The sequence below is a fragment of the Nicotiana tabacum genome, chromosome 1, assembly GCF_000715075.1.
Source record: "Nicotiana tabacum cultivar K326 chromosome 1, ASM71507v2, whole genome shotgun sequence".
Taxonomy (NCBI): domain Eukaryota; kingdom Viridiplantae; phylum Streptophyta; class Magnoliopsida; order Solanales; family Solanaceae; genus Nicotiana; species Nicotiana tabacum.
Window position 1 is genome coordinate 51,857,030 of NC_134080.1, and position 10,794 is coordinate 51,867,823.

The 10,794-nt window shown below is 36.2% G+C and overlaps 1 protein-coding gene and 1 pseudogene across 2 annotated transcripts; one reads left to right on the top strand and one right to left on the bottom strand.

Annotated features, from left to right (window-relative positions):
• The first annotated feature begins 1,832 nt into the window (after positions 1 to 1,832).
• On the top strand, positions 1,833 to 2,005 carry LOC142165490 (U2 spliceosomal RNA; annotated as a pseudogene).
• A 50-nt stretch (positions 2,006 to 2,055) lies between these two features.
• LOC107762675 (IQ domain-containing protein IQM1) lies at positions 2,056 to 5,414 on the bottom strand. Of its 2 annotated transcripts, none has more exons than XM_016581049.2 (9): positions 5,246 to 5,414; positions 4,247 to 4,738; positions 4,038 to 4,152; positions 3,875 to 3,940; positions 3,557 to 3,645; positions 3,380 to 3,467; positions 3,044 to 3,274; positions 2,861 to 2,962; positions 2,056 to 2,750 (listed from the first exon to the last, which is right to left on the bottom strand). In XM_016581049.2, the coding sequence occupies exons 2-9, from the start codon at positions 4,681 to 4,683 to the stop codon at positions 2,316 to 2,318; spliced, it is 1,563 nt and encodes a 520-aa protein (XP_016436535.1). In that variant the 5' UTR covers positions 4,684 to 4,738; positions 5,246 to 5,414; the 3' UTR covers positions 2,056 to 2,315. The 2 variants fall into 2 exon arrangements, with proteins under 2 accessions (XP_016436535.1, XP_016436536.1); XM_016581050.2 differs by having other exon boundaries at positions 4,247 to 4,741; positions 5,246 to 5,384.
• Positions 5,415 to 10,794: the final 5,380 nt, after the last annotated feature.

Below are 10,794 nucleotides of genomic sequence, written 5' to 3' on the forward strand. Positions count from 1 at the left end.
TATAGCACTACGATGTGCAATCCGGGGTTTTAAACCCTCATAGCATCATTTACAATCATTACTCACCTCGAACTGGCTAAATTTCTAGCTCGCGACGCTTTGCCCCTCGAATTGGCCTCCATGCGCGTCGAATCTATCCAAAATCAGAACGAATACGTCATAATATGCTAAGGGAACAAAGCCCAAGTGAAAACAGTCAACAAAGGGCGTGATTCCCGAAATTACCAAAACCCGAGCCCCCGGTCCCACGTCTCGAAATTTGACAAAATTCACAAAACTAGAATCCTAATATTCTCACGAGTCTAACCATATGAAAATTATCCAATTCCAATACCATTTGGTCTTTCAAATCATCATATTACATTTTTGAAAGATTTCATAATTTTCTTCTCAAATTCCATCCCAAATCACGAATTAAATGATAAATTCAATGATAGATTCATGTACTCTAGCCAAATCTGAGTTAGAATCACTTACCCCGATGAATTTCTTGAAAAGCTTTCGAAAAATCGCCAAAATCCGAGCTTCCTAGGTCAAAATATCAAATAAAACCCAAAACATCGTATTTATAGAGTACCCCACAGATTTCCACCTCCACGGACCGCACAAAATCGATCGTGGTCCGCACAAAATGACCGCGACCGCATAGCTTTCCACTGCAGTAATAGGCTTTCGTATTTTGGTCATAACTTTCGCTACAGATGTCCAAATTGTGACATCTTTAACTATCTGGAAACTAGACACGAAGGACTATAATTTTCGTTTTTGAATATCTCAAAATTCCTTGTATATCAAAAGATATGAGCTTCCGAAATAGGACCAGTGAAAAGTTCCCCACCGCGGCCGCACAACATTTTGTGCGGGCCGCACAACACCTACCGCGGCTGCACTTCTTTTTGTGCGGTCCGCACAGCACATACCGCAGCCGCACTTCTTTTTGTGCGGACCGCACGGGTGGGTTCCGAGGCCTGCAACCCTTCTGGACCTGCTACAGTTATGATTTTCGACCTAACACATCCCGGAACCTACTCGGAACTTCAAACCAATTGTACCAACACATTCCATGACATCGTTCAAACTTGTTCAAAACTTCGGAACGCTCACAACAACATCAAATCACCAATTTAACATAAGATTCAAGCCTAAGAACTCCAAGAACTCTTAAATTATGCATTCGATCAAAAAGTCTATCAAATCTCGTCCGAATGACCTAAACTTTTGCACACACATCCCAAATGATACAACGAAACTACTGCAACTCTTGAAATTCCATTCCGGCCCCTATATCAAAATCTCACCTATCAATTGGAAAGCGGTGAAATCTCAATTTTGCCAATCCAAGTCTAAACCTTCCATGGACTTCCAAAATGCATTCCGATCACGCTCCTAAGTCCCAAATCACCTAACGGAGCTAACCAAATTATAAAAATTCTAATCCGAGATCATATACAAACAAGTCAAATATTGGTCAAACCTTTCAAATTTTAAGCTTTCAACTGAGACTGTTCTTCCATATTAAATTCAGATTAACCTGAAACCCAACACCAACGATTTACATAAGTCATATTGCATCACACGGGGCAAGTCATGCCCGAGAACTGGCGAGCGAAATGCAAAAGCTCAAAACGACTAGTCGGGTCGTTACACCTTTTTTGCCATATTTAAAGGTTCTATATTTGCTTAGATTTGAATGCTAGGGCTTCTCTTCTTCTCCTATTGCTTTGATTGAAAAGATTCTGTCTTCGTGTCGTCTTTGGAGCCTCCGATTTGGACGAAGACAAGCCGAGAGCATCAAGTATAATTTGAACGAGTCAATTTATAGAAAAGCATGCATACCTTTCTTGGCCTTTTGGCTAAGATCAACCGTAGTATTTGTTCTTATCAGTTTAATATGAGTACTCACACGATATTAACTCAATTTTTTTAGGGAGAGAGTCTACCACAATAGTGGGCTCTCAAGTATTGTCTTGGCGTTGCACTATTGCCTTGGCCTGGCACACCTTGCCAATTCTAGTTCAGTATTGTCTTTAAATTAAAAGCAAGCTAGAGAAACAGTGAGAAAAAAACTTTAACATAATCTTATGATTCTTATAAAGAACTTTATCTTATTCTGTACACTAAAGAGTTCAGGAACCAAAGACTGCAGCCATAACTAACAGTTAAAGTCCTAAAAAAACTTGATCATATATCGTACAACACCGGATTAAGGAACCAAAGAATTTAACTACCTTAACACTAAAAGCTCTCTAAAAAAAACTTGAAAGGGTCAACAAAATCAGTGAATAAATTATTCACCTTTCTTATGAATCCACAACCTAAGTACTGCTAGTAACAGAAACTCTTGGGCTTGGAAGTCCCATGAATGCGAGCCTAGGCGAGACACGAATTTTTGGGCTCGGTCGTGGTGAAGGGATTGGATAACAATTCTTGGGCTGAGACAATGTAACCCTCGGAGAAAGATTAACTTTTTCAAGGGCCTGAGATTGAAGATCAATGGGATAGTCTCTAACACAGCCAATGCGGGGACCAACTCCACTTGTCCATTTGCAAGATAAACGCTTGGTCAAGTCAACAACTGGTGCCTCTGTCTGGTCTTCACCGGTAGGCCTAAAATTTTCTTGATCACCAGTTGTTTTCGACACATCACTGACCGGGCCATCGTCCTTAGCTACATCTGCATCACAAGTTTGTGATAAAGTTTTCTCCATGTCTTTGTTAGATGAAGGTCTATCATCATCTATTGCACATCTCTGCAGATAAAATCATTAGTGAATTGCCCGTTAGCATTATTACTACTTGCTAAATCGGCACTAAACTGAACATGAATATATGAGTTGAAAAGCAAAAGCACTGTAGTTACCTTAACGTTAGCCAAATCAACATGGTGTTCCTCGAGGAAACTGATGAATTCCTTAAAATTATCTTCCGTAGGAAGATAGTGACCACTGTATGGCCATAATGCCTAGAGAAAATGGGACTAAAATCAGTGAAATGATACAAAAGAAAATTATATGCATATTTTTGTGTGATTTGAGAATATTACCTCAAGAATCCCGTCCTGAGCAACCAATCTACCAGCTGCTGTAGTAGCACCACCGGATAGAAAACTAGAGTGTTGGAAAACACCCTTCTTTTTCATTCCCACATAAAGAGTTCGCGAAGTACTAAGAACGAAAATCCACTTCGATCCTTCTCTTGTATTCAACAGCATCCCACTTTTCTTATACACCAACTTGCCATCCTCCACAATTACTTCATAGGCTTCTCTTTCTTTCTGCAACAATAAGGCATGAAAAAGTTGAAAATATTATCTTCCATCTAACATATACAATGTAAGTGCAACAATAATAAAAGAGGAAATAGATTAGATTGGACTTACAGGTCCTAAATACTTGATGCATTGACGTTGCAAATCAACTCTTTGGCAACGCTCAAGATTTACTTCTTTGCCATCACCCACATCCAACCTACAATAAAGAAGTAGGCTTGAAATGTTAGCGGAAACTTGACATTTGAATGAAGCTAAACTACTTGTGCTTTTGCGAGGCGATCTTACCAATAGAAGAAAGGTTGTGTGCTTTTGCTGTTGGACCATACATCATAGTAAAAGTGTAAGTTGTGTCCATAACGATGACGTGGGTCAATCTGTAGTTAAAAAAACAGCAAATTAAAGCGCCATCTTCGTAAGCAATCAGTATAGAGTTAATTTCTTGAGTAAAAAGAACCATTCCAAAATTTTGACCATACCAGCCAATAATGCGTTAAACTTCTAAAACCTAGACTTAATAGACATGAATAAGTTCTCTACTGTATGTTTGATACTTCATATAATCGATATATATGCATAAAAAATCAGATAGCAGCAAGGCCTTACAGCTTCCAGCCAATGTTGTAGAGCTAGTTTTTGAGCCTTTTCATCCTTCAACAAACCTTTGCCTACCTGTAGATCATAAACATGATTTTGCTCAATTCTTGAGTAAAACTTTTTGCTGTCAAAATTCATTAATGCGACCTATATTTGGTTCTCGTTAACATACCTTAGCAGCTCGTGTTCTGGCACGTGACCATCGTGACACCGCAGCTTCATGTTTATTGACATCAAAAAATGATATAGAGCTTTGTTTTAAAGCTGCAGAATCCAAGGCCTTCCACCTAAAATACATGAAGGAGAAAATTAGAAACCAAGACTACAATTCTACAAACGTAACCGATTTTACACAACAGAGAGGCGGCAAAAGAAACATACCAGAGCTCTTCAACAACTACAGCACAATCTGCAAGGTTCCTTCTTGTCCTATAACTCTTGTACACAGTCTGGAGCTTAGTCGCAGCAGCGTCAAGCTCAGTAACAGGTCGCGGAGAAGAGAACACAAAGGGTTCTGGAATTGAGAGTCTTGGTACTGAATCCATTTTTCCATTGTCAATAACCAAACTATTAAGTGGAGTACAAGTTTTAAGCTTTTGTTTCTCGTATTTTGGACTTTCTTCTGAATAATCAGATTTTCTAACATTCTTAGCATCTTTTTCTTTGAAACTGAGTGTTCTCAAAGATAATTCTCCATTTTTCCTCTCAATGCTTACTGATCTGACAATAGATCTTCCCATTGTGTCTGGAAAAATAAGATAACTATGCCTTATAATTTCATTCCATGCTGATAACAGTATTGAAAGAGAGAGTCCCATTCACTGGACAAGCTGCAATTTGACCTCAGATGCCTTATGGTAGTGATAATGAATCCTGCTAAAAGAAACCATTGATTTTGTTACAAATTAGGAAATCCCATCTAATTCAAAGCCATTAAAATTTTTCTCTAAACCCATTCCTCCACAACCCCACAAAGAAAAGAGGAAAACTTTATTATAGTAGTATTATATTTTTCAGAAATAGCAAAATAACAAAAGAATTCAAGAAAATTCTGTAACTAGAGAAGAGACAGTGGGAAAATCAACATGTCTTTTCTCCAAATAGAAAAAGGGCATTTCAGCAACATTATTAACATAAAAAAACAACTCAAAATACAAATTGTCAATGGATAAAAAGCCAGAGAGAGCAAACTAACACCTCTAGTAATTTACAAAATTGATGAAATACGTAAAGTCTGCAATTCATTTCATGAAATAGTTTTAAGCAACTCTATCATCTGCTTAATTTAAACAAAACAAAACAGCTCAAGAAATTAGCACTGAACCTACAAACTCTACCCAAAGCAGTAAAAAACAACCCATAATTGTAATAATTTCTCACCTTGAAAAACTAAAGCAGACTCTTGAATTCTTTCCTTCTTTTTTGCTCTCAAATTAAAGAAGGAGTTTTAGTTTGAAGGGATAAGTATAAGCAAGAAAATAATGTGTAGGAGTCTGACTTGTTAGTAGTCACATATTTATACTAGGAGTAGTTTGAATATTCAAAGTTTAGTAGTAGAAAAGTAGGTGGTTTGCTATAACTAGGGTCCTACTGCAGAAAATTTAAGTCTTGCATGGACTTTCATTGAAGGTAAGAGGAAATGATCAAGAAGTTGGTAACTGAGACTCGTGAAATTAATTTTAGATTTTCTCTGGTGTTGAAATCTAGGAAAAATGTGCATAAACAAACAAGAGTTATTAAAGAAAAAGGGAGTTTGTAATAATTTCAGTTGTGGGGCTTTGCGTCATTGCCAATTGCCATCATGTACTTTTGTTAGATGGACGCAATTATTAATAGGCAAACATTAGCGCCGTTTAAAATCGAACCCTAACCGTTAATCGAACCAAATCAATGACTTATTGACTTATTAGTATCGGATTACTGGGGTAATAGCTGGTAAACATATTAAAATTTTATAATTAACGGCTTAGCTGTTTGGGAACAGATTACTCAATTTTTTTATTGGATAAAGCGTTAACCCCCTAAGAATTTTTATATTTACATATACGTATCTTTAATTATTCCCATTAATTATATGTGGATCAACCTTCTCTAAAGACTTCAAAAGGATTTATATATAAACACACCACCTAGATGTACATGCTTTGACTGTATATAAGTTTTCAATCAGTTTGACCAGTTTTTAGTTTTTTCTTTTCTTGACATGAAACAGTTAATTATGCAACCAAAAAAATACTTATACAAGTGCATTAGTGCAGTACAAAACTACAAAGTATTAACAGATTCTATCATGCTGCAATGGATGTTAACAAGTTTGGTAAACTGAAGCGCGGTACATACTAATGAGGGAGTCGAGTCACTTTATCACGTTTGGCCGTTTGGTAATCATAATACTAGGATTGTTCAAAAAAAATCTACTTGATATAGCCAATAAACCGCTCGATAACCGTCCTATAATTATTAATTTAATACCAATCCGTCTTTTGTCGTATTGGATGGCTAGCAAATTACTCCATTTATATTCCGATAACAGATAAGCCGAACCGTTAAGCGTAATTATCCGTCCGATAAGCACCACTAGAAACATCAGTTTTAGTCTGCAACCAAAACTATTTATATTCGATAACTACAAAAGTATATAATTTGCATATTGTATATGTATATGTATTTCGCTGGAGTATTATTTTAAGAACGACTATTTAGTGTCGATTTACCATTATTATTTATTGAATGGGAGATGCTATAAATCGGAGCCGACTTCATGATTTTCTAAAATCTTTGGTTTTTTATCAAAAAAAATTGCTATATAGTTAAATAGTTGTACTAATTTTTTTGTTACATGAATAATTTGTGAGTATTAGGGTATGTGCCAAATAAGCTTTAGAATATAAATTACCACGTATTAACCGTTGCCGAAAAGAAAATTGACACAACTATTTCACAGTCTTTGGACAAGGTTATTGGGAACTGTTAGTGCTATTTGTTCGAGTGATGCGAAAAATATTTCATAGTCTTTAAATAAAGTTGTTGGGAACTGTTAATGCTATTTGTTCGAATGATGTGAAAAAGAAAAGGTGCCTAAGTCTAAAGATGTCTTGGATATAAGTGGGACAGAGGGTATGGGCAACTTCTCTTGGATATCTAGAAAAATTCTGTGCCTAAGTCTAAAGATGTCTTGGATATAAGTGGGACAGAGGGTATGGGCAGCTTCTCTTGGATATCTAGAAAAATTCTTTCTCATTATTATATAAATAGGTTATGTACAAAGAAATCAACAAGAAAAGATATTGAAGATTCTCATGGTATCACTAAGATAATTTTTTACAATTTTCTCTTGTTCTCCTTTTTCTTTGAATCTCCATCAACACAAAGATGGTTGAATCAGACACTGAAAATATTTTTTCTGATCCAAAAATGGCTGAGACATTGGCTGAAAAAATAGATGCTTGTCATCTTTATTTTCTGAACAACTCAGATTCTCCGGGAATGAATCTCATCAATATAAACTTTGATGGAACTAGTTATGCAAACTGGCGTAGAGGCGTCTTGATATCTTTATCCGCTAAGAACAAGCTTGGATTTATTAATGGAACTTATACCATGCCAACAGATCCACTGATGCAAGATCAATGGAGGAGGTGCAATGACATGGTCATTGCTTGGTTGCTTAACTCTCTCAGCAAGGATATTGCAGAAAGTGTTATTTACTCTCAAACGACTGAAGAGTTGTGGAATGAGTTAGAGCAGCGTTATGGGAAAGCTGATGGGACTAAGTTGTTCTAGTTACAAAGAGAGCTAAACAACATCAACCAAGGAACTAATGATGTGGCAGGGTATTTCACTAAGCTGAAGAGAATTTGGGATCAAATGAAGGCCCTAAATACTTTTATGACTTGCAATTGTGATTGCAAATGTGGTGCAAAGTCACACAACCACAAGATGAATGAGGATCAAAAGTTAATACAATTTCTAATGGGGCTGAATGATGTTTACAGTGGAGTAATTAAGAGGTAATATCTTGATGATGAAATCACTCCCCACAACTGCACAAGCTTACTCAATCATCTTGCATGAGGAAACTCAAAGGGAGATACACTCAGGTACTCATGTCTCTACTGAATCTATCGCTTTTATGTTGACTAGACAGAGATGGAATGGACAAAGGAGAAACATAGAGAACAAAGGAGGAAATCAACTTTCTAACTCTGATTTGAGGAAACATGAGTTGTAACGCAGATATTGCAGAAAGACGGGACATATTAAAGAAAATGCTACAAGTTGGTTGGTTATCCGGAACATTTCAAGTTAAGCAAACAAAGGCAAGGGGCTATGGAAACCATCAAGTTAATGTAGTAAATACCCAAGAAGGAGATAGTGCAGGTACTGGAGCAGATGCAGTACTAACTTCAGTCAACAGTCAAGGCTTTACCAAAGAACAATGTGAAAAATTAATCCAAATGTTCCGGACAGTGCACGGATTTAGTGGATCAACCTCAAAACTTGAACCTGATGTTAGTGCGAATCTTGCTGGTACAAATTTTGTTCTACAGACGTTTACCTCTTTCTTTTCCAACCTTTTTCATAATACTTGGATTATTGACTCAGGTGAAACACAGCACATGACATATGATAAGAACCTACTTCATAACATGAAGAAACTTTCAAATCCCATCTTTGTTAATTTACCTAATTCCTACAAAGTAAAGGTTACAATGGTAGGAAGTTTGTTCTTGAACTTAGATCTTGAGATTCATAATGTGCTTGTTGTCCCTAGATTCAAACACAATTTGTTGTCAGTATATCAACTTTGTAAGCAAGTTAATTGTATTTTGATTTTTACTAAGCATGGGTATTTTATACAGGCCCCTTCAATGAAGAGGCATCAGCTTTTTGGTGAAGCAAAAACAGGTCTTTACATGCTGAAAGATAACACTTCTCAAGACTTTTCAAAGCTCAATGTCCAAGTTTCTTCAGTTGCCAGTCAATTACCTAAGTGCAATGCTACAGAGTCATGTCCTTTTGTGTCCAAGTTTGCTTGTTCTAAATCTTTGAGTCATGTTTGTTCTGAGTCTTTAAGTCCTGTCTGTCATGAAAATTTGAATGAAACAATCAATGAAATTATTCCTAGTTGCAATATTTCTACTATTGAAAAACTTTGGCACAATAGATTGGGACATCTCTCTTATCATACAATGAAGAACATTACATGAATTCCTATCACTTTTAGAGAACTTAAAGATTTTCCTTGTGAAATTTTCCCCATGGCAAGACAATCTAAACTACCTTTTCCAACCAGCACTATTAAATCCAAAAAGTATTTTGACTTGATTCACATTGATACATGGGGACCTTATAATACTCCAACATATAAAGGAGAAAAGTATTTTCTTACTATAGTGGATGATTTTTCTAGAAGTACTTGGACTTATCTCCTTTCCACAAAATTAAATGCCTTTCCTATTTTGAAATCTTTCCTTGCCCTTATTGAAAGACAATTTTCTGCCAAAGCGAAAGTAATAAGATCAGATAATGCTTATGAATTAGGAACAGGGAACATTCCTAAAGATTATTTTTCTTCTCAAAGAATAATTCATCAAACCACTTGTGTTGCAACTCCACAACAGAATGAAGTGGTTGAACACAAACATAGACATTTGCTTGAGACTTGTAGAGCTTTATTATTTCAGTCACATTCTCCAAAGAAATTCTGGGATGACTGCCTTCTTACTGCAACGCATTTAATTAATAGGTTTCCTTCTAAAGTTCTTCAAAACAGGTCTCCTTATCAAGTAGTTTTTGGAAAACAACCAGGTTATTCTTATTTGAAACCTTTTGGATGTTTGAGTTTTATATCTACACTTTCTAGAAATAGGGACAAACAAGATCCTAGGGCATTACTAGTTGTGTTTTTAGGTTATCCATATGGTAAGAAAGGATACAAAGTTCTTAGTCTGCAATCAAGTCAAATATTCATTTCAAGAGATGTGAAATTCATTGAAAATATCTTCCCTTTTTCATATTCAAAACCTATGTCACATTTGTTTCCTGCTTGTTTTCATTCATCTACTGATTTAGTAGATCAACCAATGATAATTCAAGGAAAATATACTTCACATGAACCCTCATCACTCAAAGACACTACATCTCAGTCACATGAATTACAGGCCACTTTGAGTCAATCCCCTGAAGTTTCCTATGATATAATTTTTAGTCCAAATCAATACTCTAGGTCTCCTGAAACTTCCCCTAATTTTGATGAAGTGTTATCTACAGCAGAAGAACCGATTTTACGCAGATCAGATAGAATACATAATGTACCTAAGTATTTATCAGATTATATATGTAACTCTGCTTACTCTGTGATTTCTCCTAACCCCTTTTTTTTCCTATTCACTCCTTTTCTTTCTTTACTTTAACATAACAAAACAAAGATAAAATTAATTCCATATGTCAAATTGTAGAGCCTACTTCTTACCAGCAGGCAATGAAGCACCCAGGTTGGCAGGATGCCATGAAAAAAGAATTTGCAGCACTGGATTCCAATCACACTTGAGATGTGGTAAAGCTGCCTCAAGGGAGAAAAGCTTTGCCTTGTAAATGGGTGTACAAAGTTAAGTTAAAGTCAAATGGATCCTTGGAAAGATTCTCGATTAGTTATAAGAGGAGATATACAACGAGAAGGAATTGATTATACCGAGACATTTTCTCCGGTGGTAAAGATCACCACAATTCGATGTATTTTGAGCATAGAAGTTAAGAGGAATTGGATTTTACACCAACTCGACGTCAATAATGCCTTTCTACATGGCGATCTGGACGAAAAGGTTTACATGAAATTTCCTCCTGGTCTAATAGGTCCTCCTTCACATGTGTGTCGACTTCGGAAATCACTATATGGACTTAAACAGGTATCACACCAATGGTATGCT

Coding starts and splice junctions, on each gene's coding strand:
- LOC107762675 (XM_016581049.2), bottom strand. CDS start 4,683: ATGGGACTCTCTCTTTCAATACTGTTATCAGCATGGAATGAAATTATA. Junction 4,153..4,246: donor GTAGTTGTTGAAGAGCTCTG/GTATGTTTCTTT, acceptor CATGTATTTTAG/GTGGAAGGCCTTGGATTCTG. Junction 2,751..2,860: donor TTGATTTGGCTAACGTTAAG/GTAACTACAGTG, acceptor TTTTATCTGCAG/AGATGTGCAATAGATGATGA.